Source organism: Neopsephotus bourkii, unplaced genomic scaffold, assembly GCF_033783945.1.
Source record: "Neopsephotus bourkii isolate Nb327-2 ecotype Australia unplaced genomic scaffold, CSIRO-AGI_Nbou_v1 NB_1328, whole genome shotgun sequence".
Taxonomy (NCBI): Eukaryota; Metazoa; Chordata; class Aves; order Psittaciformes; family Psittacidae; genus Neopsephotus; species Neopsephotus bourkii.
In genome coordinates this window covers 1,163,595-1,188,991 of record NW_026901808.1, presented here as the reverse complement: position 1 = coordinate 1,188,991, position 25,397 = coordinate 1,163,595, and the positions used below count along the sequence as shown (strand labels likewise).

Below are 25,397 nucleotides of genomic sequence, written 5' to 3'. Positions count from 1 at the left end.
CCTCAACCCATGAGCCTTCTCATTTTTATCCTTCTGACTGTCTCCCCCATCCCACCCAGGCATAGCAAACCAGAGGCTGTGTGGGGCTGAGTTGCTGGTTGGGGTTAAACCACAACATAAGGAAAGCCTACTAAACCAAAAACCTTACTTCTTCAGACCTAGGCTCCCTGACAGGACACAGAAGGAGACAGTGGTCTTCCACTACGTACAACCAAAAGGCAAAGGTAACTGGTTTCCAGATCAATTCTCCAACCCGAGCACTTGCGATACAGTTTTCTTACCACAGTGGCTTACCTGACAGGATTGCTACATAACAGTTAAGGAAGAGTTAGTTTCTAAACAGGGGTGTTTCTAAATAATCAGTATAGAATCATAGAACAGTTTGGGTTGGAAGGGAGCTTCAAAAGTCATCCAGTCCAACCCCCTGCAATGAGCAGGGACATCCTCAACTAGATCAGGTTGCATCAGGATCATGGTGCATCTACCATGTCTCTGGACAATCTGTGCCAATATTTTACCACCCTCATTATAAAGAATTTTCTCCTCAAATCCAGCCTGAATCTCCCCTCTTTAACTTTAAAACCATCACCCCCTGTCCTATCACAACAAGCCCAGCTAAAAAGTCCCTCCCCAGGTAAGAGTCCTACAAGAAATAATGTAAACCAGGCAAGCGCCAGGCCAGGCTCCTGCTGATCCCCTCCCCAGAGACATTAAAACCGCAGGGACAGACCCCGCCATGCCTTCTCCATCATTCCCAAGGCTTGTGTGGACACTGGCGGGGGTCACTGGAGGGGCTGCTCCCAGAAGCGTCCCAGCACACAGGGGGTGACCACAGCCCACTGGGTCATCTCCAGGTGGAGCAGGCACTGGGGTTGGACTCACCTCGGCACTCCACACCTGGGTCACCCCAGAAAAGCTCCTGGCACTCGCGGCAGGTCCGGCCTCCAAAGCCTGGCATGCACTGGCACTGCCCTGAGAACTGCCAAAGACAACGAAACAGGAGATGTGATCCCTCAGCAGCTCCTCAGCTTTGCACCAGAGCAAAGGTCAGAGTGTGCCCCACACTCCCCTCACCTCATTGCAGGCAGGCCCGAGGGAGCGCGCAGGGTCGCAGTCACACTGCTCGCAGCCGGTGCCGCTGGCCAGCCTCCATGTGTGCGGGGCACAGCGGTCGCAGGTCTGCCCCACCACGTTGGGGAGGCACCGGCACTGCCCTGTGGCTGCCTCGCACCGGCAGCTCTCTGAGCCCTCGCAGTCCTCCCGCACGGTGCCCAGGTAGTTGCAGACGCACTCTGTGAGAGAAGAGCATGGCAGCTGATGCTACCGCCTGTCAGTACCAGAATAATCCTGATGCCTCAGGCTGGCCATCTCTATAGCTTCTGCCCAAGCACACAGCAGGTGACAGGAGCCTCTTGTTCAAGCAGCCAGGCCTTCCCCCTCTTCTTTCCTCCTTTGGTATTCTACCAAAGCCTAAGCCTGACCAGATCCTGTCAGATGGATACAGTGGCGGATCTGGTTGGGGTGGCCAACGGCACGCCAAGCAGAGCAGGGCTCTGCTCACCCACCCAGCACCCATCTGCCCTGCCAGGCTGTGTCTGGTGCTGAGGGAGAGGAGGGTCTGCCTCCCCACTGCCTGGTTTTGGCTAGTACTGTCCAGCCAGATCCGCAGGGAGACTGGTGTGACAGAAGCCAAGCCCTCACCCCGCCAACCCCATCTCTGGGGAAGAGGCAAACAAGGCGGCAAGAAACACCCCTTCTGCAAAAGCACATGTAAATGCTGTCACTGCTCTCCCTGTCAAATGTAAAGGACTCCCCTCCCAGCCAGGAGCCCTACTCCAGGGCAGTGGCACACAATGCTAGCTGGAGGTAATGAGGTTTCCCTTCCATCGGAAATGTCCCCCAACAGAAGAGCTGAGGCAGCCGCTGAACTGTCCATGGCTGGTGGAGGGGTTGTGGCCGCTGTCTCCCCACTCACTTCTGCAGTCCTGCTGCAGGGCACTCCCGTAATAGCCCTGTCTGCAGAGGTGGCAGTTTTCACCCTCCGTGTGATACAGGCACTTCATGCACATTCCCGTCTTCTTGTCGCAGGCCTCCGGGTCAGTAGTGTCGATGTTGTTGTTGCACTGGCACGGCTGGCAGGCGCCGCCAACCTCGTCGGGGCTCCCAAAGAAGCCAGACGCACATTCATCACATCGACTGCCTGTTTGAACAAACAGGCACAGTGGGAATTAACCATCACGGCTCGCTAGAGGCCAGCCCCATAAATGGCAAGACTGAGGCAAGACAAAGGCCATTAATGGGGGGTGGGTGTTAATTTGCTAATGCTCAAAGCAAGAGGCAGTGCTGTCAGCACACACATCCTCTTGGTTCCACTGCTGTCCTGTCCACCTTTGCCAACCACCATGGTGACAAGGATGAGGTTCATACAACCTGCTCTGCCCTGGCACCTTCCAAGTGCTGCTAGCCTCCAGCAGCAACACAGTGATGCTGGATCCCTTCTCATGGGAAGGTTCAACCCACCCAGCCCCCCTTCATGCACCCGCCCAGTACCTATGTATCCCACGCTACAGACACACACGACTTGCAGCGTGACCGGATCCTGGTAACAGCCGCTGGCAAACTGGCGTCCACTCTCGGGGCCATCAGGACAAAGGCAGGGGCGGCAGTGGTCGCCTGATCCCAGGACGGGGTCTCCATAGTAGCCAGCCTGGCACCTGCACAGTGGGGTTCATGGCATGCAGGGGACTGCAGGCAAACAGACTGCAGCCTTGCTCTAACTATGCTCAGGTTTTCAACCACTGTGAAGAACCAAAGAGCAGAAACACCCTTACGGCTCCCCCGTGCAGCTCACACTCCAAGTAGCTGTGCCCACAAAGGCAAATTTGTCTGCCTGCTGTCAGTGTACGAGGAGGAGACGCAAGGCAGGCTTGCAATGGAGAAAACCTCTCTGAAGCCCTGGGGTCCTGCAACATTTGCTGCTGGGAGGTGCAGGGCTGCAGTCAGGGAGAGGGTTGTCCTTGTTCCCATCCTCCTCCAAGACCACCAGCACTGCTCTGGCTCCTGGATCCAGGGACTTCCCACGTGGCTTTACACCTGCCTGAATACCAGTATGGGAGGGGAACAGCTCCTGCACCTATTCTGCTGTGGGAAGGAGGGGGCAACTGTACCTCTCACAGTTGTGTCCTGCCGTGTGGTCCCGGCAGCTCAGGCACTCCCCGGTGTAGGGGTTACAGTCATCAGCATGGCCATTGCAGTGGCAGGGCTGGCAGCTAGGGAAGCCCCAGAAGCCAGGCAGGCAGCGGTCACACTGCCGCCCATACACCCCGGGGAAGCAGTGGCACTGGCCCGTCTCCGCATCGCAGAAGGCATTGTAAGAGCCTCGGACATGGCACTCGCATGCTGCAAGGAGACAGGGAAAGGAGCTGCATTTCCACAGCAAGCCCTAAATGCAGGGCCCTGACCAGAGCAGAGCCCAGAGCCAAGGGCTTAACGTACGTCGGCATCCACTTGGCCCAAACCCGAAGGTGCCAGGGGCACATCTGTCGCACTGTCTTCCAACAACGTTGGGACGACACTGGCACTGTCCTCCGCTGGGGTCACACACTGAACTCAGGGAGCCCTGGGGATCACACTGGCATGCTGAGTGGAGAAAAGCATTGGGGGGAGTAAGCACAGGGCATGACTCACCTGCCTCAGCCCATTCACACGCCTTCACCATGCAAACCACTCCGCCTGCAAGCTCCATCCAGCTTCCAGGCACAGTTTGCCTACAACTTCATGGTTACGTACATAATGCGGTCTCGTGTAATAGTGCAGAAATGCTGAATATGATGTTCTTGCAAACATCTGTCATGGGGGTTTTCACAACACTCCTGCTGTTTTCCAGACACCGGTATCTTTGGAAAGTTTCCCAAGCACTGTTTGTGACCACATCTTCGCCTGAGCCTCCCACTGTGAATATGTCCAGTGATTTGCAGTATGGCATGAGAACAAGCTACAAAACAATTTTACAATGACAAAGTATCACTATTATAAATAGCCTCCACCAAAACTGTGCTATTTCAATATTATCCTGCTTTCTATCATCCTTTTTCATCCAAAAAGCAAATAGCCAAACAGAATTTGGAAGGGAAGTGATGTTATTTCTCTAGTTTTTGGTGGAACAGTTCTGTTATCTACCAAATTCTCACCAAATCTGTATTTCATCCATTCAAAAGAAAAAGACTGACACTGACATTTATGACATACGTGGCACACATTAACCCCCTCAAAGAAACTATAGGTCTGGGGAACTAGTTGCAGTCCTGTAAAATACAGCAAAAGACTCTTAGCAGAACAACCCACATACTTTAAGACTGAAGAAGCCTATGCTGCTTTATATTGTTCAGTTACAGTCTGGCTTCAGCCATAAGCAACAACACTGTAAAATATTACTTTGGATTTTTGGATTTTGGATGCCAGAGATGCAAACTTTCTGTTTTTTAAATCCACTTTTACCCCAGAGCACCCCTGAAATAATTTCTGCTCACGGAGTCAATCAGCGTGTACGGGCTCTCTGTCTCTGTATCCACCGAGGAGTACTGGGACAGCTCCAGACGGATGGTGTAATTCAGCCCCTTCTCGAAGCAGACAGGCCGTGGAAGAACAACGTATCTGGATTAGGAACAGGAAACAATTCTTACTTCAAACGTCCAGCACCATAAGGCATTTCAGGTGGCCCTATAAAGTAATCAAGATAACAGAAAGCAGCCAAGACCAGGCAGAACAAAAGCTATGATGTGAGAGAGGCAGTCTGAAGCCTTGTGCAAGTCATAACAGGAAGAGCTTATCAGCAAGGTAAAGAGTCATACCCATGTTCACTTATAGGCTGTGCAAACACTCCCCACTCTTTACACTGAACAAAATACATCAGAAAATGAGAATAAACCTTCAAGTGTTAAGGCTACAGATACAATGCTGAATGTTTTTATAACCCACTGAAAATGACATTTCATCCATGTTCATGGAGGCCACGGCAAGCTGAAAACATGATATTGCTGTTTCAGTATTTTAAATATTTTTTTTCTCCTTTCAGCCCATCCAGCTTTACTGACCTGGAGCCGGGTGACAGCGAGACAACTTGATTATCATCATCAGGAACAGTATTGCCACAGCGGCTACCTGTGGGAATCCTGCCCGGGCGAGAGACGCTGATCACAGCTTTTTCCCACTGATCCGGCAGCTGGGGGATAAAAAGGGTGATCAGCATCAAGCAATGGCTGTAAGCTCCTGGGACCATCCAGAGCTCAGGCCAGGAAAAACGTGTGCACAGACAGGGTGGTCGGTGTGCTTCAAGGAGGATGGGGCTGCCGCTATAGCATCAATGGGGCATCCACAAGCTGAAGGGCTGGCTTAAGACAAGTCATCATCCAACACAACAGCCTCTCTCCCTCCCTTTGTTTCCCAGGTGTAGGTCAGCAGCAGCCCCATCTGCGACATGGCATCAGCAGGGCTTTAGTGACCTCCTCTCCCCCCCGCCTCTGGATACTGCATCTTTCATTGCAGTCAATTGCTGTCAAGATCTAAGTAAGGAGCTACGTTTTTTTTCTCTTTCCCTTCATCTTGCTAATTATCCTTAGGCAAAACCAAACTGCTTGCAAACTCCTGGCTGCCAGCATTCAACATCTAAGACACACAATTTGTGTGCTAAGGTACATAACATAGTTTTTTACCCATTAGAAGGCTGTCTGGCTGATGTTAAATTTATACTCTAACCTGTCCTGATAGGACTTGTTACTTTTTAATTTGCTCATTAAACAGGTCCTGAAACAACGCAGTAATAAATGAAACTGGGAAGCAAACAATACCAGTAATAGTCAACATCTCCTTGGATTTTCACACATTTCAGATATTTAACTGAGCATCCATCCTTGCCTTTGAGTCCTGATGACTCCTGGAAGCTCCAGGCTCCTGTCAGTCATGCACTGGGACAGCCAGCACTTGCTGGGATGCAGTAATGCCCATACTCACAGACCTACCTGTGGCTCATAGCGGACCAGGATATCGTACTCCATGGAGTAGGGGATATTGTCGACATAGAATTCCAAGTATGCCCCCTCAGGGACTCTTACAAATCCTATGCCTGTCCACGATGGTGTGCGGTCCGGTGTGTACTGACGCTCTATTATGTTTACTCCCTACAGAAACAGGGAACAGAGATTTAATACCGATACATTAAATTTGTGAGTCCTACAGTAGTATGTAAGTGATGAGTTCTACTGATGGATCACTTCTGGATCGCAGCATCCATTGTTTGCATCCCAGAGAACATGAACTCTCTTTTAAACCCGTATGTGTGCACACCATTGCCCTTCCACTTAACAATACACAAAAAGCAAGAAAGATAAAATAAAACAACATTGCAGCGTTCATCCATTCCTGTTATGGTGGAGAATTAAATTTAAAACTTGCTGTGAGTAATTAATACACCAGCTACAACATCTTGTTCACCACAAGACCTTTCACATCACACTTGCAGCAGCAGGATTTAGTGCAGTGGTACGTTAACTTCTACATTAACTGCCCAAGTTGAGTGTCAATTACTTCCTGATTGCAGCAGGCTGCTCCAAACCAAACCACTGCTCAGGATAACATTTGGAAAGCAGATCACGGCCATCATGAGTAGGGTGTCACTGAATAACAAGAGATCCTAATCATAGTTAGATATTTAATAGTCAAATCAATACGTGGTCACTCCTTTCAGTCTGAAGTGCCAGGTTTTTGCGTGCTACAGAAAGTTGTGCAGTGCTTTAATTTCCCGTTTAAATGTATCTGCGTCCATGCATAGCTCTCTCCATAGAACAACATCCTGTGCATTCCTAAGGAAGATGCTTCAGTAGGGATAAGAGGGGTAAAATGTAAGGAAATGACTACACATATACATATATATCACCTCAGGATATTCCCTCATGTATTCTCACACTCTTTGAAGAGAGCTTGGCTATAAGTTGTCACCCTTTGGCTTTGGACAAATGGTTGGAGCTCCCTAGATAGGGTGGCAGGTGAGATGTGAGTGAGAGTATGCAGCTGTGGGGAGCATGGGGTCTTGGCACCACCTGAATATCCCTGCAACTCTGTGCCACTTAATTTTGTCTTGTGCTGGGCCCCTGCCTCGGGATTCAGTTTTCAGTCTGCCACCAGATTTGTGAGAAGGGTCTTCGGTACTGAAGTTACTTAAAATGGTTTGTTCTGAAGCTTTCAGAATGTGAACTAGCAACACATCCCTTCACTTTGCTTAGCAAGGCTGGTTTTCATGACAGGATCCTCCATCCCTGAGCCTTGGCAAGGTTTTGGGTACCACCTCCCCAGTCAAGGAGGCATAAATGCACCACATTCCCTGTGCCAGCTCACATGTCCTCTGCTGCAGCCCAGCTTGAGCTCTTCACTGTCTTCACTCTCTGCAGTTAGTGGAGAGCAAAAATCTGCCTTGTCTGAAACTGCAAAGTGACTGCATTTTGCCTTAAAGAAATAAATTAGGACCAGGTGCCCCAGATGCAGGCAGACAGACAGACATCTGCTGCTTTAGAGGAGCCATAATCTCATCTCCCTGACTCTTTGCTGGAGGCAGAAATAATTGATGTAATCACCTTGCTGTTATTAATGAATTAAAAGCAAGGCTGTGCAGTGGTGAATAAAAGAGATGGAGTCCCTGATGAACCATGCTGGTGGAAAAACAAGCCAGAGGCAACCTCACCTACCAGTTTTTTGCACAGTCGAGTATGGTTTTAACCATTAATAAAAGAAATGTTACTGATGTACAGAAACTCTAAAGCTGTGGCAATGTGCTTATGTGTGCTTTGCTCCCTTCCAGTTTCAGTGCCACCAAAAGGAAGAGCCAGTGTTGGTCTCTCATGGCTCTGGAGATAAGAGGGGAAGAAGTGGGTGTGATAGTGGGGACAAAGAAGGATTCTGACAGGAAACTAATTGTACGGTCAAAGAAATGGGTTTAGAAAGAAAAATGGCAGTTTTCCCCCTTAAATTACCACACTATTTATCGATACTGAGATTGAAGAGCTACAGCTTGATGGTTTTCTGATACAATTCAAAACTGTTTTCCACATTTTAATTGCAAAACACCCAGGGTACAAAACAGATGCTTCCAACACCCAAATGGTGAAAGAATTGTCCCACAGCTGCTGTCCAGAAACACCAGCCCATTAAAACTGCTACTCACGGGACCCAAGCTGGCTTCCTCTGCCTCGTAGATGTAATGATCCAGTGAAATGAAGTAATAGCCAGGCTCCACCTGGTTGCACTGACGTCCAAACATGTGGGGCCGGCATTCACATTGGCCAGATTGACTCGAGCAGCTAAAATGGAAGAGCAATGAATTTACAACACATCTTGGCTATGCTAAGACAGTGCTAGAGCTATCTTCCGCTTTGACATTTTAGGACACAGGAGAAGCCCTTCTGAACACAGCTGTGTCTAGACACAGGATGTTCTCAGGCTTGCAGCTGGATCATCTGCACTGCTAAAATGGTTCAACCCAACTATTATTCTCCCAAACAACTCCTAGGCTCAGGCTGGGAATGAGCATACACCAGGGACCATTTCCAGTAGGCAGCTTTCATGTGGTTTCCTCTATTTGAATGAAGAGAGGATTTCATGCTATGGATACAGGCGGTTCCCTGGGGTCAGACAGCAGTCTTAGGGGAGCTTCACTTGTTACCACATAGTCAAGAGGCATGTCTGTCCTGCAAGCCAAGGGCAGCCTTCAGCTCCAGGCTTGCAGGCCATGCAAGCAGCATATCTGTTTGCTTGAGCTCATGCAAAGCAAGAGCATGCATGACCCTGCATGTCCTGGGACGCTGTATGCTCTTCTTGTAAGCTGCAAAGTGTATCCTCAGAGGTCACCCACCAGCAGCTATACACAGGGGAAAACCACACCTGACTGCTTTAAAGTAGGACAAACAGAGTCAAAGTCTTGGGACAGACAGAGCCATCTCTGGGGCACGCAGAACATCTGTCCAGGGTGACATACAGCAGCTCCACTTCCTTCATGACGAGTCATTTCCTTTTCTCAATACAGCTCTACCCCCAGACTGCCTTTTGGTGGTTTTATTGTCCCCAGAGAGTCTGCCCCACATTATAAAGAACCCTTGGGCACATTGTTTTCATACAAAGGTTTTTTGGTCCACCCAAATATGCCCTTTTCTATAAATCTGAGTGCAATTTAGGAACCCTTTCCAAAGTCAGACCCCTCTCATGTCCACGGAAAATCTCCAGGCTTCTTAAGCCCCCATGCTAAGAGTAATTTTTAACTAAAACCATTTCTGAAATTACAGAGATTCACTTTCAGATTTCAGAAGTGCCCCAGGTGTCCCAGAAGGGGAGCTGGGAAGCCTCCCCTCTAGGGATGAGGATGGTTACAGCACAGAGAGGGGATGAATTTTGGGCGAGGTGCAGCTGTGCCAAGTGCTGCATCCCACACCCTGAATCAGTGCCAGGAGGCAGCAATTCAGCAGCTGAGAGGAGTCCTGGGTAGGGCAAAGCTCCCTCTTCCCACTTAGGTTAGAGAGTAAAGCTGGAGCTGAGCTTTGAGGCTCTCCTGCAGCTGGAGCAAAGCACAGCTGGCCCCTGCCCACGCCAGGACATCGCATGTCCCCCTCCCCACGAGGTTTTGCAATCACTGGGCTCAGTGCATGGGAAAGATGCTGCAAAGCCTTGCTGAGCTGTGCCCCAAACCTCTGGAGGTGGCTGTGCTGGGGCAGCTGTGCAGAGTAAGTGAGCAGGGAGCAAGCACGGAGGAGTAACTAATCACCAACAGCCACACCACTGTCTGCTAAGAAAGGGGTCATAATTCACTGAGGAGCAAGGGGAGAGACAGCCTGCAGGGTGTTCCCATGGCACTCCCTGCTGCAGAAGGGGTGTCCGCAGGAGTCACACTGTGACCAGTCCCAAACTGCCCCGGTGTGGTCTGGTGAGTTTCAGTGGGAAACAGCTCATCTACCCCCTTGGGAAACTTCTGTGGCTTTGGACAAAAGCAGGATGTTTCAAAGGATTTGTGAAAGGAAGGGCAGGGGGAAAGAGAGTGAAGGAGCACGCTGCTGCTCCTGAAAAACATGGGGTAAGGCATGCACTTAATGCACAGAAAACTGCTGTGGTCGGAGGAGCTGGCTGCCCAGCACCCCTCTGACAAGGTATTTAAGCCAGCACTTTCCATGCTCTTACTGACGGCTGCACCTTCAAAACTACACACTTCTCTGAAATATCTCCACCTTCCCAATGGGTATTTCCAGCTCCACATCCCACCCCACACTGCACCCCTAGGGCAATGCGGCAGTACATTGCTGCCAGTGTGCTGCCTCATCACTGCTAGACAGACAGACAGACTTGCCAAAGGGCCAGTTTGAGAGCAAACCAAGAAGAACCAGGCCTATGTCACTGCCTGATTCCTGCTTTGATCCTGTGAGGGCAAAGCTTTGACATGGACCATGCTCTTGAGTTATGGCCAAGACAAGGCTCTGCCCATGGCTGACTCCCACCCTGGCTGACCAAAGGCAAAGCTACATTAAAAAGTTTCACGTGTTCATCTGTACTGGTGGCACAAATGGAGGCTGCTCAGCATGGAGAAGAACCAGGTGCCTCTGTCACCCCTTGCTGCAATCAAGACCTGCCACTTTCTGGTGCAAAAAGGTGGTCCCCGACATCGTCCTCCAGAGCACATTGTGCCCTGGATGTTGTGGTTGCAAATGAAGCGGAACTCACTGGGGTGAATGATTACAAGAGAGTAACCAGGCTGAGACTCACTTGTTGTTCAGCGCTCCTCCCTGGTCACAGTCGCATGGCCGACATCCATCCATGTCATTGCTCAGGCCCCAGTGCTCAGGCTGCCAGAGGAAACATCACCAGCACTGTAACTGGTGCAGATTTAACCCCATCTACCCCAAAGGCACGTTTTAAAATACTCAGCATAAGCTAGGCAAGACTGTCCCCAACCCATGAACCCTGCTCCCCTGGTTGTGGGTCTACCCCCATAACCACCAACACAGCTTCCCCACTAGCTCCCATTCACCTTGCCAACCATCTCAAGCACTTTAGAAGAAAACCCACATCTTTCCACCTAGCTTTAAAAGCAAGACTCAGGAGGACCCAGGTTCAGAGACCTCACTCCTACTGCACCATTTACACCCCTTTGGCTCCTGACCCATGAAGGGCCTGGATAATCACAGCCCAGCACATCACATCACAGCAAAGATCCATGTGTGGGGCAGTGGGACTTTGTATAGGCCAATGCCCCTGCAAGGCTGCTACTCTGCAACTTGCTTGTTGGACAGGCAGCCTTGCTCAGCTTTTCCATGTAGTTCACTGTTAGATAAGACAGCCTGCCAGTGTTTATACAAACATCCAATTATCTGACAGTGTGTTTCTACAACACTCCAGCTCACATAAACACTAAATGGAAACGTATGAGCACGAAATAGCCCCTGCCTCAAATAAAAGCCTGTATAGAAAGTGACTTGGTTTTGTTAACACTGCTTCTCTGACCATTTCATCTTTCACCCCAGAGACAGCTCCAGCAGATCTGCCCCAGATCCTTCATTTTCACAGAGCAAGCACTACAGGAATCCTACTGTCTCCCTCCTTACAGACCCAGGAATTAATATGGATGCTTTTGTCTGCCTTGATGTGCCTCCCAGCTCCCCATAACACTACATGTGTCATGGCTCCTGACACTCCAAGGTGCCCGCTCCAGCTTGACTGCCAGGTGCCCGCTCAGAGGCAGGCAGAGACAGCAGCCAGCACCTTACTCCATGTTTTCCACATGCCAGCCTCCCTCACACCAGCATCTCCTCATTTATTTGATTATAAGCTACTTACCAGGCAGTCACTGCACTGCTTTCCTGTCACCAGGCGCTTACAATAGCAGTTTCCCGTCTCAGAATCACAAGGATTCCCCCCAGGGTGGGTACCCAGAGGATTACAAGCACAAGCTAAATTGGGAAATACAAATAAGCAGGTCAAAACAGAGGTTTTGAATTACATTTCAGACAGTATCCAACTTAAATATTTACATTAAAGCTTCCCCTGAATTCCACAGGACAGAGATTAATTGCACACTTTGCCCACCACCCATCCCACTAAAACTTCCCTGGCTTAGAGACTTATAACTGAAAACAAATTAGGAGGATTCTGCTATTTCCACCAAATACATTGGAAGGGAACTGAGTTTTAAGGGTGGGTGGACTCCAAGCTACAGCAAACCTACAGGAATGTTTTTCCCTTTGCAAGAACACGAAACAAAGGAATAAAGAAACCCACCCCACAAACCAGCTTCTCCCAGCTCTAACAGCTCCTCAAAGAGCTTTTGATCACACATAAAGGAACATATGTTTTTACTTACACTGACAGCCCGCTGGGTCATCCGCACTCAGGCCATAGAAACCTTCTTTGCAGAGGTCACAACGCTCCCCTTCGACAAATAATTTACAGCGGCATTGTCCGGCGATGAGGCCGGTGGAGAAATCAGTGTAGCGGTCGCAGATGCCACCATTCTGGGAGCCAGCTGGGTCACAGTCGCAAGCTAAGAAGGAAGAATTGCATGTGTTTTATTAACTGGTTCAAAAGGAAAGGCCAGGTCTCACACTGACTTGTTTGAACTCAGCTGTGGTGTAGAGAATATATCATTCCTGCAAGTATTAGACATGGCAGGGGTTGAATAAGTAATGACCACATAAACTTCCAGATTCTTGAACGGAAGATAAAACCCAGCCAGGCTTGCTCAAGACCTTCAAGACAACCTTCCCTTAAGGATCTTTGTTCAGCAGCCAAAAGAAGGCCAGCAAATCCTGAATTCTCCAGGGAAAGCCCTGGTATGGGGGCACGGTCAGGATTCCATGCCATTCCCACCCAAGGAGTGTGACTGCACTTACGCTCGCAGACGTCGGGGTCCCTCAGATCTCTCTCTGGGTGCTGGAAGTAGAAGGGCTTGCACTGCTCGCAGTTGCGTCCTATGGTGTTGTGCTGGCAGTCATCACACACTCCCCCGCTGGTGTTCCCCGTTGTCATGTACACAGCCATGTCAAAATGGCACTGGCTGGAGTGGCCATTGCAGTTACACTCTGTGACAAAGACAGAAAACAAAGTAAGAATATGGTCCTAGGGGAGATGCAAGTCAGCAGAAAAGACACGCCAGTGTCAACCGAAGAACAGGCAGGACTTCATGTATTGTCACAGGTTCCCAAGTAACAGCGTGTAATGCTCACACCAGATCCAGCTCTGCGTTTTACTCAAACTCACTTTTGCATGCATTACTATTGCGGCCTTCTGCGGGTCGCCAGGGTAAGTCATGGTAGAAATCCAAGCACTGTTCACAGTTTAACCCTTTGGTATTGTGCCTGCACATGCAGTGCCCATGGACCTGTCATTGGAACAACAAAAAAGAGAAGTAATATAGGTGGTTATAAAACAAGCAGGGAAAAAAAAAACCAACATGCTCTGAGTAATGCAAAACATAGCTAGTACATAAAGGATATACTTTTGGAGACTTTAATACATGTCATTGCATGTAGGGAGACATAAAGGGCCACAGAAGTGTTCTTTACCTACCAAGGTAAGAACGTCCTCATGCAAATTTGTCCTTTCCTTACCAGAACTAAGGCCTGAATAAATGTTTTCAGACACAAGGAGAGCACAGTTCCACCCCAATAATCACAAAAGCCTCTTGGACCTAAAAGTTAGCTGTTTATTAGCTGTTAGCTATTAACATGCATCTAGTTAGCAGTCACTAGTCCAGCACCTTCTTTCCAGCCCTACTTTGGTTCTCAAAGCAAAGATAACAGATGGTTTGGATGTATTTTATCCACCCACCCCAGATTCTGCCTTCAACATGTACAGAACAAGCACTAAGCAGACAAACAGTGATTTTATGACAGCTGCTGCCATAGACAACAGGGACTACCAGCACTGGAGCCATGATTTTAAGGGCAAAGCCAGTCTTGCTGCTGCTCAGGTGGAGGCACACCAAAAATGAAGGGCAATGGAGTATACCTACTGACCGGCATCCTGCAGCCCCTGGGACAGCCCACACAACCTCCCTGTATGCCTCCACATTTTCATCCAGTTAATAACTCACTCATTAACAGGGGTGATACTGCTGCTTGTCAGGCAAAAATCATGGGGAAAACCAGAACCCAGAAGGGATGTGGCACTTGGGCAGCAGTGTACAACTTGGGCAGCAGGATTTTCCTTCAGATCCTGCTGTTAATTAGGGCTACAGCCTCCACTTCTCAGCTGATAACCAACACAAATGCAGGTCATGTATGATTCACAAAGGTGTTTTATTCTTTGATGCCTCTATTCCCTTCAATTTTAGGGTAACCAGTTCAACCCACACACTCATTGGGCCCCATACACTCCCTTTCTGCATTCCTGTCTTTTAATTTCATCACATCTTTAATATAATTAGAAAAGGAATGTTAAAACAATTTTCACCTAATCTGAGCTCTCCGTGCTTGATGAGCACCAATACTGACAGAACCTTTGCTGAGGAGGAATAGTTTCAATGTTGGGGAGTGAGAAGAGAGTATCATCTTTAAATTTGTGTTTAAATCAAGAGGCACAGACAGGCACAGCTTTATGCAGAAAAGTGTGCATATTTACCATTCCTTCCACTTCTTCATTAAAACCATCCACTGGGGCACACTCGCTGGCATGTCCATAGCAGAAGCAGTTCCCACGTACCACCATGTCATAGATGGCATAGTAGTACTTCTCTCTGATCTCCATCCTAGAGTCCAAGAGATTATCTCCCAGCGTGTGCAGTTTGGTGAATTTGACTCTCAGATTTGTGATCTTTAATAGATCTGCAGGGGACACACAAAAACCCACAATAAACCTGGTTTAGAATCATTTACCAGGTACTGCACTGAATGGGAGGAAGCGAGGCGTGACTTCCCAAGCACACTTCCTATGAGAATAGATTAGATTTAATCTCAATACTCATATGCTACACATCACACTCCCAAATAAAAAAAAACCCAAACAAACATTATTTTACTACAGGTTAATCACTGTGTGAGTTTGAGCTTAATTAAAAATACTACTCTATTTTATTATACATAAACAGACACAAACATAAATATCAAAGGTACACAAAACAGTACCACCAAAAAGACGCTAATTCTTTGGGGCTTTATATACTGCAAGATGGGCAAGGACCTGATACTAAGGAACTGCTGACAAGTGGACCAGGAGCTTTAAGAATTACAAGCCTTTTGGAAAAAAAATAATCTTAGTTCGAAACAAGACAGAAATAATTCTTTCTTCTGAGCCCAACTTTCCTAGCAAACATAATTAGTTACATTTTGTTGAAAGAAGCAACACCCCATCACCGGCCAAATACAAAGCAGCGCTCAAGGGAGAATCCATGGGAAGACAGTATCACAGTAATTAATTCAGTCTATATGTTCACTCTGATATTATGAATTCTAATTTCTTATAGCCTTGAGACTAGGCTTAAAAAGCACTTCAAGCCCATGAAAGCAGAGCTTCTCCCTTAAATGTTGGTTAAAATCCCCCAAACATTCAACTGATACAGCAACTAGTAGACACTATTCTATGGCAGATATTTTCTTCTGCTCCAGTTAGTTTTATGTTGAAGGACATGAACTGAAATTGAGAATGCAAATTAAATCAGAGGTCAAGTTTAAGGCCAACCACTGCAGTTTCCTACTCAGGCCAAATGCCCCGAAGAGGTTTTTCTCTGAGCCATGCTCAGCAACAGACTCCTCTACCTTTCAACTGGTCCAGCCACACAGTGCTACCAAGACCAACTGTTCCAAACTCATGACTCACGTGTTCTAACAAATAAAACATGACCCCTTGACTTTGGCTAGAAATGTAAAATCGTAGAATCATCGAAAATGATCCAAGTTCCTTTGTAGTTCCATTTCTTTGCTTTCTGAATACTGTAAAATTATGGAATCACGTTCCAAGGTTTCTCTCCGCAACTGCATGTATTTTGGGGAGACGGTGTCTTTAATGAAAATAAATCCCTGATCAATTAAGAAAAAGACCAACTACAATGATGCATGCAAGAGCAATCACTTGAGATGGCAACACATCATTATTTCACAGCACATCACTGTCTGACGTGAAAGAAGCCATACCACAAACATATTCATATGATTTCAAAATTGTTACTGGGGCTAATACATGGCTTTATTTGTGGTTTAAGTACAGAAATGCTTTCAAATGAGTCTGAAAGGCAATTGAATACATACTTTGAATCCTTGGACTGTATGGATCTTCAATTCGAAAAGCAGGATCTAAAACACGATATATTACCTGGAGGAAAAATGGTAAAATGAAAGATTCAGCTTTAAAAATAGGGGAATCTAAATTTGTATGAAAAAAGTCTACATAATAATTGTAATAGGGAAAAAACAACCCCAACCCTCTGACCTCTCCCTCCGTTGAAGGTTCAATGTCAGAGTATCGGGAATCACAAATGATATCATCCACTTTCTTCATGGGTCCAGTTGAAATCCCAGGAAATGAGCTCTCACAGTCATATGCAAAATACCTATATACTTGCCAAGTTTCTCCAAAATCAGATGATCTTTCTATCAACATTGCAGCAGGACGAAATGTCTAGCAGAAAGAAAACCAGAAGGGATTTTATTCAATTATTACTCGCATTACATGTGGCAATCCACATCCTTGGATTTTAATCTCTCTTCCTGCATTGACTATTTCCAATATTTGGAACTACTGGAAATGGTTTTCTGCCTGATATCCCACTTTCTGCTCAGAGGCATATCTTTGAAATAACACATATCAAAACACAGACTAACCATCTTCAAAAAGACGACACTCAGTGGCCAAACATTTAAATATGCTTACAATAAATAAGCAAACTTGTGAGTTTTTTGATTTCAAATCCTTCTCAAAACTGGGGCTTTAGGGATTCAAAAGGACTTTTTCCACTGCTTTTGGAAAACAACATAGCCTTCTTCCTTGCCTCATCTGCAAAGGACCTAATGGGCCTCCTCGTCTGCCCTGGGGACCAGGAGGCCACTTTCAGTGCTTCCCCCTCCAGCTGACATGGAGCAGTTATCTCTGCTGCTCAGAGAAGCCTTCGGATTGCACACCTCTCTTTGTCTGACCACACTACCTTTTGCATCTATCTCTGCCATCCATACCAGCCTTCCTCTGTGCTGCATTAAGAAAACCTTCTTCTTTAAAGAATATTGAGAAGTTCAGCTTCATCCACTCTGCTGCATTTGACTCCCCCAATCCCCAGAGACCCTCCTACAGCTGGCCTTGCCTAGAGTCCAGCTGGCTGCATTCCATTCACGCAGACCACTGTCCTTCTTATCTACATGTATTCAACTGCTGAACAATGAGCTAATGAGATTTAAAAAATATTCTTAATATCTCTGACCTAAAAATGTCATGTTTCAACTTCTGCACTGCCTTTCACAGAGCAGATACTAATGTAACACCTGGCTTGCCCTTACCAGGAAATGCAAACAGTCTCTTCATTAGTTTTAAGTATTCAGAGGAGGCCCTCCGAGAGCCAAGCACAAAAGCATTTCAGTTCACAGCTGGAAAGAAGTTTTCTTTCTGCTTCCTGATCGAAATATCACCCAACTTACAAATGGGCATTTCACCCAACAGAAAATGTAGCAACTGAGAGAGAGGTAAGGCAGCTCAAGCGTCTACCACACAGTCAACAAACCCTCATTACAACGACCTTTTTCCTGCAGTCTTCCTCCAGACAGCAGACCAAGCCCAGTGGCACAATGGCCACAGCACCTGCATCAGGTGAGGGGTCTCTCAGGGGCCCTTTGCTGCTGGGGTCCATCAGAAAGGACCATCTTCCACCTCAAGCACCACCCTGAGGCAAGGGTAGAAACTCGTGTCAATGCCAACTGAAAGATCCAGCTCTCATAGAAAGCTGATAGGTAAGAATGAAGACATTAATTTGTCTACAGCCAAAGAGCAGGGATTTAGCCCGGCAGGAAGTACAACCTCTGAAACCTCAGCTGAAGGTTGCCACTAGTACTTGCCTTTGTGAGATTTAGGATATACAGGACAATCTGCCATTCCAAGACATCTGTTTGTAAAGAAACAAAGACACTTTGTGTACAGATGTTTCTTCTTCCTGAAGACCTTTCCATTTGCCAAATGAAAAACGATACCATGGCCAATTTTTATGTTTTGCTTTTTTTTTTTAAAGAAGAAAAAATCCTCACTACTATATGATTTAGCTAATGACCTTCTAGAACACAACCACCAACACAAAGCTCAGCTTCAGTATAACTCCTTCTGCATCTCACTGGGGTTCAAACACAGTGCAAGCCACAGGTCACAATTCAACCTTCCTGCGCAACATCCACAGAAGCTAATGGTTGGGAGCTCTAAAAATATTAGGCAAACCAGCCCAAAGAACAAATGCCCAATATCAAATAGATGTGAAGGACTACAAGACCTCTCATTTCCTTGTGTCGTAGGGTTCAGGGTAAGCTGTGGCTGCCTTACCTTGAAGGTCATAATGAGATGAGTGAAGTGAAACTCGGCCTCCAGGTTCAGTTGGATTGTCACGTTTTCCAGACCTGCAGGGCAGAGAAAAGAAGCCATGCAGCAAGCAAGGACACCCTCCAGTCTCCACCTCCAGATTTTGCCCAAGCTCTTTGCTCCACTGGCACAGAGACCCTTTTTTTTTTGCCACTTGGCTCTGTTGCCAGAAAGGGTTAGTGTGTCACTGAGGTATGAGGGGGGATACCAAGGACCTGCTGAAGAGTACTGCACATGGGATTCTTAGGTATCATCTACTACACTCAAAGCGTAAGCCTGCAGTGCCATTATTTCAGGCTGCGTAACATGGCTAACATCACTAGATGGAGGGTAAGGATGGGGACTGCTGTGGGCTAGATCCAGCAACCAAATCACCCAGGGGCTGTTTCAACTGGGGATGCTGAGCATGGACCTGTGTGGTGACCCCAGACTATCCTCATACACTGCAGTCCACCTGGCACCAGCAGAGGCTTGAGCTTCTGCAGCCCTAATGCTAAATATCACCCACAGCTGCTGGGGTGTTCTTCACTTGCTCTGGACTCTCCTGTCCATCCAGATGCAGGAACAGTTCCTTTACAACCTGGTTTGGAAATACTCCTAAAGCAAGTACTATAGTCCTACTTTGCAATCATGAGAGCTAGGAAACTGGTGAGAAGCAAAAGGTGTTCCAGCCTCTGCTGTGTGACTACCTACAGTCAAGGACTCTATGCAGAAAGGAAGAAAAACAGTTACAAACATTATTTTGTCATGTGAAAAGGCCTCTCAAAACAGCTGGATGCTCATTATGCTGTAGTCAGAAATTAAAAAAGACAAATCAAGAGACACAGAGAGGAGAAAGGGTAAGAAATGAAAATAATAAACCCACAAAGCGCTTCAATTTTTGACCAGCTGTAACATTATGACGAGCATGTAGCAATGCTTCCTTCTGCTCTATGCCTGAATAGAAGAAAACATGAATTGGACAGAAAGAATCATTTGTTTTTTATTGTTGAAGGACATTTTCATGACCTTATGAGCTAAGAACTTTTCTGTGTGGATGCTGCCAAGCCTATTGCAAAAAACATGAATTATCTGGAAGGCTAGGAGAGAGCTGCTGGAAACAAGAGGCTTGCTAGGCTCATCCAGCAATGGTTAACAATGATTTAGTGAAAACCTTTCTTTACTGGCCTGCAGAAATGTTACAAATATTGCCATTTCTTTTCATATACAGTAAGACAGCTTCTGCCAATGCATTTGCAGAAATCCCATCCTGTCCAGCTGGCTTTAAGGCTCCAGGGTAGGACTGCTGTTCAAGAAACCTCACTGCCTTGTTTTGTGTATGAAGGCATGCCAAAGCATAACCATAAAAGTAAAAAGGGCAGAGGAAGGATTTAAAACAAAGCCACTAAACGAACACACAATACGTTGGGTTTTGCTCTAACTAGCTGGCTTGTTTCTGGTGTTCATTTTACTGTCTGGCATACGGATGCAGACATTCAGGGAGCCAGGAGAGAGGCTGTTTGCTGGGTGAGAGATACCCCCGGCTTTGCTCTGCCAGGGTAGGAGGGGAAAAGGGAGGTCCGCGGGCAGGACGGCAGTCCCAAACCTCCTCCTTCCCTCCACACCCTCCTCCAGCCCAGCTCTGGGGAAGCCCTGTGGTGCTCCCTTGGCAGCACCGCCACGGGATATTTCTCCTGGAAGGCAGCTCCGCTCCCACTGCCCAAACACGAGGGAGATCTGGAGCCAGTTCAGGAAACTGTTCTCTTTAGGAATTCCTGCACAGTGGGCTCATTCCAACGCTCCCAGAGGGATGAGGGGGCTGTGGAGGGGGCTTCATAATGGATTAAGGACTGTTCCAGGGCACACAAAAGCAGCCAGTTTTACTCAGTCCTCCTTGAACAGCATGATCCTTCCCAGGGCAGTAATCAGCAGGCCAGAGATAACAGCAAACCTGCAGGTACCCTTAAACAAAAGGAGGGGAAGCAGCTTCCAACCCTGGAAAGGGCTCCCGAATGGACAACCCCCCTCCATACCATTTTCTGACTGCCACCAGAGCTTCAGGCGATTGGGCGCGAATGTGGTGACAACGTTTTCAATACGATGACTGTCAGGATTGAGAGTATCGTGGAAGGGATCCTCAGAGTCACAGATGAAACATTTTTTGTCCTCCTGAAACAACAAAATAACCAGTATTACTGATTTTATCCATGGGGCAATAGTTGTTTCCTGCAGATAAGAGTGTTTTCCGTCCATATCACATTCCACTCATTTTGCCTGCAGGAGTCATCAAAGGGGATTTCTGTTGAAACGGTTAAGTGTATTTACCTTTATGAATTAATGCAAATTGCCAAATGGAAAATATGCCCGGAATTCCACATACTTCATTTTTAGGAGAAGTATTTTTCTATCAAAATTGCAGTTTCAGGAAATCTCTTCTAGCTCAAGAGATTCTCCAGCAGAAGTCAGAACCAAATGCAACATCTACACAAAATTGCTGAGTTGCTTCTGTACAAACACACATGCAAAACTGCATCTTCAACAACTTGTGTGAAATAACGTTGGCTTTTGGGAGCTAGCTTGGAAATGTAAGCTCGGCATTAGGGATACCTCCAGTGAGCCTCAGTGATTTAGTGACTGAGTCTTTCCAGCACAGCATTGATTTTACCCCGAATCCTGCTTGTCAAGCTCCTACCTAAACCTTGCATCTCCGCCTGCTATTGCAACATTCAAGCTATGCACACAAACTCAGTTTGCACGCATTACCAGGTGTGCCCATAAAAAAAACAGTTGGGTGCAAATCTGGCAAGTGCTGCTTGGGAAAGCTGGATGCTCCTTCCCCAGGAGGACAAAACCCTGTCATGACCATTACTACGGACAATACTGGTTTAGCATTGTACTGGTGCCTAAACTCACCACTTTCCAAGGCAAGATGCAAACCGAACCAGAAAGGAGGGTTCCTGCCCAAACCACCTCATGGTTTGGCAGAGGTGCACTTCACATTGCAGTGAGGGAGCCCCCACACACCAGCAACTCATCACTGTCAGAAGCTACACAGGCATCATTCCTCCAGCGGGTTTATGGAGACAAATGCAGCGCTTTATCAGCCAAGAATGCGAGGGCTGGCAGGTCTGTGCCACACAGGACTCCCACTTCACCAATTCCACCTCCTCCCAAGCCCCACGCTTCACCCCCCATTAGCTCCCAAAGACTCCTCCAGCAGAGAGCATGACAAGAGCAGGGTCCTGGGAAAGATGTCCCCTTCTCTCCCACTCCAGGCCCCTCTCTGCCAGCACCACAGCCCCTGCCTCATGCCACGACTTGCTGCTTCTCCCACTGAAACGCAATCTGAGAAAGCCCAACCCTGCAAAGCACTCATCCCGCCCAAGCCCCGTGTTATTAAGAGGATACTTAGCACTTTCATGCGATTTCAGTACCACCTTACTATGCATAAGTAACCAGGGACATCCCAAATGCTGAACTGGGGCTGTGAGGTCAGGAGTGAAGTTCTGAAGTGATGCTTTTTACTACAGCACTTCGGCAGTTCAGAAAACAGAACAAAGCACCTTTGTTATTTTGCTCTACCAGAGATGCTCATGTTGTTAAAGTTAATCCTGACATAGCCCGAAAATGTTAAGTCAAACCAAGCACAACTCCGCTAGACAGAGCAGCACAGTAAAACTGAAGGGGAAGGTGGGGTGGGGGGTGGAATTTGGTAACTTCAGGGTACAAATGGGCCAAGTGCTACAGCCCCTCAGGCAGCACTTCTGCTTCCCGTGGTTTTCCTTCCAAGTGCCAGAATCCGGCCCTATTGTCTCCACGGTAAATTCGGCCGGAGATTATCCCTTGCTTTCAGTTCAGCAGAGTTCCACTTATAACTGATACTTTATTCTTTCCAGAATCCCTTCTGTCTCTGGATTTTTTTAAGTCTGGTGAGTTGCTTCTGGCTCAAAGAGTAACGAGTTTTGTGTTTTCCACCAGATGTGCAAGGCAAGCTTATTTGCATCCGTTCGCTTGGAAACCTTAGAAATGTAATTACATTACGGTAATAGTGGCCAAAACATTACCCGGGTCCTACAGACCACTCTCAATCAGGAAGCCGTCTAGACGGCTCCGAGCAACTCTGGAAATAAACTGAACTTCCCGCGGCACATTCCTCCTCTTTAACCTCGATAAGAGAAGGGGGGCAGAAGCCGAAAGCCGCGAGGGGTTTCCTGGATCAGGGTTGCTTTGGCGGGGCGCGGGGCTCCTCACGGGCACGGTGCTCGCCCCGCTCCAGCCCCGCAGCCGAGCGCAGCGCTCCGGAGCGCGGTCCCGCCCGGGCTCACCTGGAGGTGGCTGACGATGCAGTAGGGCTCGGGCTGACGGAGGCCGCAGGTGGAGGAGGCGGACAGGCGGGCGGCGCGGCCGATGAGCAGGTCGCCGGTGGCGGGGTAGCAGCTGCCCTCGGCGCAGCCGTAGCTGTACTCGGGCTCCTGCGCGGCCGCGGACCACAGCGCTGCGCGTCCGCGGAGAGAAGAGAGGGGTGAGAAAGAGAAGCGTGAGCGCGGTCAGGCAGGGAGCCCGAGCCGCCCCGGCGGGCGCTGCAGGGGCTCGCCCAGCCCGCCGTGCCCCGACGGCGGCGGGAGCGAAGCGGGTCGGGAGTTACCGAGGCAGCAGCAGAGGTACAGGAGGAGGCGGCCCATGGCAAGGCGGCAGGCACCGACGGGACGGGACGGGACGGGACGGGACGGGACGCGGCGGGATGGGGCTTCCCCTCCACGCTGCCGCCGAACGCCGATGCTTCTGCACGCAGGCGCCGCAGCTCCCCCCGGCTCCCGGGGAGCGGCTTCTCACCGCCGGCGCCCCCCGGCCCTCCTCCTCCTCCGCCCCCCGCGGCCCCGCCCGCCCCGGCCCCCCGCCCCGCCGCAGCGCCGGGCCCGCCGGAGGGAGCAAGTAAGCGGCTGCCGTCGAGGAAAGGTAACCCAGCCGCTGGGGCAGGCTGGGGGAGGGTCGCCCGTCCTGCTGCACTGGGGAGCTCCTGCGCACCACCACTATCACAGATTGTGCCCTCCTCGCTGCTTCCCGGGTTTGGGAGCGGGCTCTGAGCAGGGTACAGCAATCGGAGGGATGGAGGGATTATCACCGGTGGGGTGGCCCCTCTCTGTTTCTGTCTGTGGGGAAACTGCGGAAATGGGGGTTTTGACCCAATCCTGACTTCTGCTGGTGGGGCTGGGCATCCGGGAGGGAGGAGAGAGGGAAAGAGGGATGGATGGATGGATGGATGGATGCGTGGGTGAATGGATGGATGGATGGATGGATGGATGGATGGATGGATGGATGGATGGATGGATTGAGCAAGCATGCCCATGTGGCGAAGCCCAGAACCTAGCAAAGGGCCAGAGGTTTGGCAACTGATGTTTGTGACGCTCAGTGGCCCTGAATCTCCTAGTGATGTGGTGCCAACGGAGTTGGCTCCTAATGCCAATCCTGGGCCATACATGGCTGGGTCTGTCCCTGGCAGGGCCATTGAGCCAGACTCAGCCTCTTCCAGACTGTTTCTCATTGTCTGGGAGCATGCAGTGCTATTGCCTTCCCAGAGGTGCTGGGGTGGCTGCAAGGGGTCAATGGCTGTGCTGGAGCTGCTGGAGCTGAACCCACTTCAGTTCCCTGGGCTGTGCCGGAGAGACAATGGCTTCATCGGCTGGTGGCAGAGTCTCTTTGGCACCAGGGGAAAGGCTTACTGGTAAATAAACATCAAGGAGCGGGTAAGAAGGATGGATGTGTTGGAAGATCATGGCTGTAGCTGGATGCAGGCTGGGATACACATGCAACACTTAAACTTGTGTAAATCTTTACCAGGTACCAGTGTCCCTCAAGAACTCTTTGCCCTCATTATTTGCAGTGCAGTGGAAACACACCGCCATCTGTCCGTCCAGCAAACACTGCCGAGGTACCTAAATATGTTAGTTCTCATTTTACAGATGGATAAGCAGAAACAGAGAGATACCAAGTGACTTGCCCTAAAGGTTAAACACCAGTTCTGAAACATAACCCAGGACTCTTAATTGAAGAACTAGTGGGGCTGTTTCTTTAAAGATACCCAGGAAATTAAACCATTTTAAGTTGACATGGCAGGTATTGTAATTCTAAACCTCTTCTGCAATGTGGTTTTCTAAATTCACAAAACTAATACAGCTTCACAATCCTGTCATGTAAATCACAGCACAGCTTTGTTTTTAAGCTTCAGAACAAGAAACTTTTTCGTCCCACTGACAGAAACTGTTTGCAGTGGTTAGGAACTCCTCCAGGCCATGGCAGACAGGCATTGGCATCGCTCCATGTGTGACTGCAAGGACAGTGTTCCATTGCCACTGGATTTTTTTCTGTCCCATATTTTTTCAATTTTTATCAAAGTTTTCTCATCTTTTTTCTGCTTCATAGCCATATAGAAGTCCCATCCTCCCCTAAACCTGAAGTGGGCTAATGTTGCCCTCTGGAGCTCCTTGCCCTGTGACTAGGCTCCTTTTGTGCCTTGCTGCAGTTGGAACACACTGCATTCCAGCCTAGGGGTGACCCTGCTGTGTGGCATCAGGGATTGACTTGGAGTTGCAGCCATGGACCGGGGTGGCCACTGTCACCCATAACCAAGGTCACCTTTCAGAGGCAGCTGAAACTACCAGCATTCGCTGTGTGGGTCATTAGATGCAGTGAACTTGTTTGTGTCCATCCCTCTCTGAGCAATAGTGATCAGTGGGATGGCTTTAAGCTGACAGAGGGGAGATTTAGACATTAGGAAGAAATTCTTCCCTGTGAGGGTGGTGAGGCCCTGGCACAGGTTGCCCAGGGAAGATGTGGCTGCCTCATTCCTGACAGTG

General features: G+C 48.6%; 1 protein-coding gene across 1 annotated transcript in view; it reads right to left on the bottom strand.

Moving 5' to 3' along the window:
- LAMB1 (laminin subunit beta 1) overlaps positions 1-23,387 on the bottom strand; it is a 44,111-nt gene extending 20,724 nt beyond the window's left edge. Inside the window, exons 1-23 of the mRNA XM_061366256.1 lie at positions 23,189-23,387; positions 22,869-23,038; positions 20,577-20,712; positions 18,529-18,602; positions 16,447-16,635; positions 16,266-16,329; positions 14,644-14,846; positions 13,282-13,402; positions 12,915-13,103; positions 12,386-12,565; positions 11,863-11,975; positions 10,792-10,871; positions 8,213-8,348; positions 6,018-6,176; positions 5,094-5,221; positions 4,530-4,653; positions 3,790-3,994; positions 3,496-3,639; positions 3,168-3,399; positions 2,551-2,714; positions 1,976-2,200; positions 1,075-1,292; positions 883-979 (exon numbers count right to left, since the gene is read on the bottom strand). Coding sequence (XP_061222240.1) covers positions 883-979; positions 1,075-1,292; positions 1,976-2,200; positions 2,551-2,714; positions 3,168-3,399; positions 3,496-3,639; positions 3,790-3,994; positions 4,530-4,653; positions 5,094-5,221; positions 6,018-6,176; positions 8,213-8,348; positions 10,792-10,871; positions 11,863-11,975; positions 12,386-12,565; positions 12,915-13,103; positions 13,282-13,402; positions 14,644-14,846; positions 16,266-16,329; positions 16,447-16,635; positions 18,529-18,602; positions 20,577-20,712; positions 22,869-23,038; positions 23,189-23,225 — 3,388 coding nt within the window. The 5' untranslated portion in view covers positions 23,226-23,387. The remainder of the gene's footprint in view (positions 1-882; positions 980-1,074; positions 1,293-1,975; positions 2,201-2,550; positions 2,715-3,167; positions 3,400-3,495; positions 3,640-3,789; positions 3,995-4,529; positions 4,654-5,093; positions 5,222-6,017; positions 6,177-8,212; positions 8,349-10,791; positions 10,872-11,862; positions 11,976-12,385; positions 12,566-12,914; positions 13,104-13,281; positions 13,403-14,643; positions 14,847-16,265; positions 16,330-16,446; positions 16,636-18,528; positions 18,603-20,576; positions 20,713-22,868; positions 23,039-23,188) is intronic.
- Positions 23,388-25,397: the final 2,010 nt, after the last annotated feature.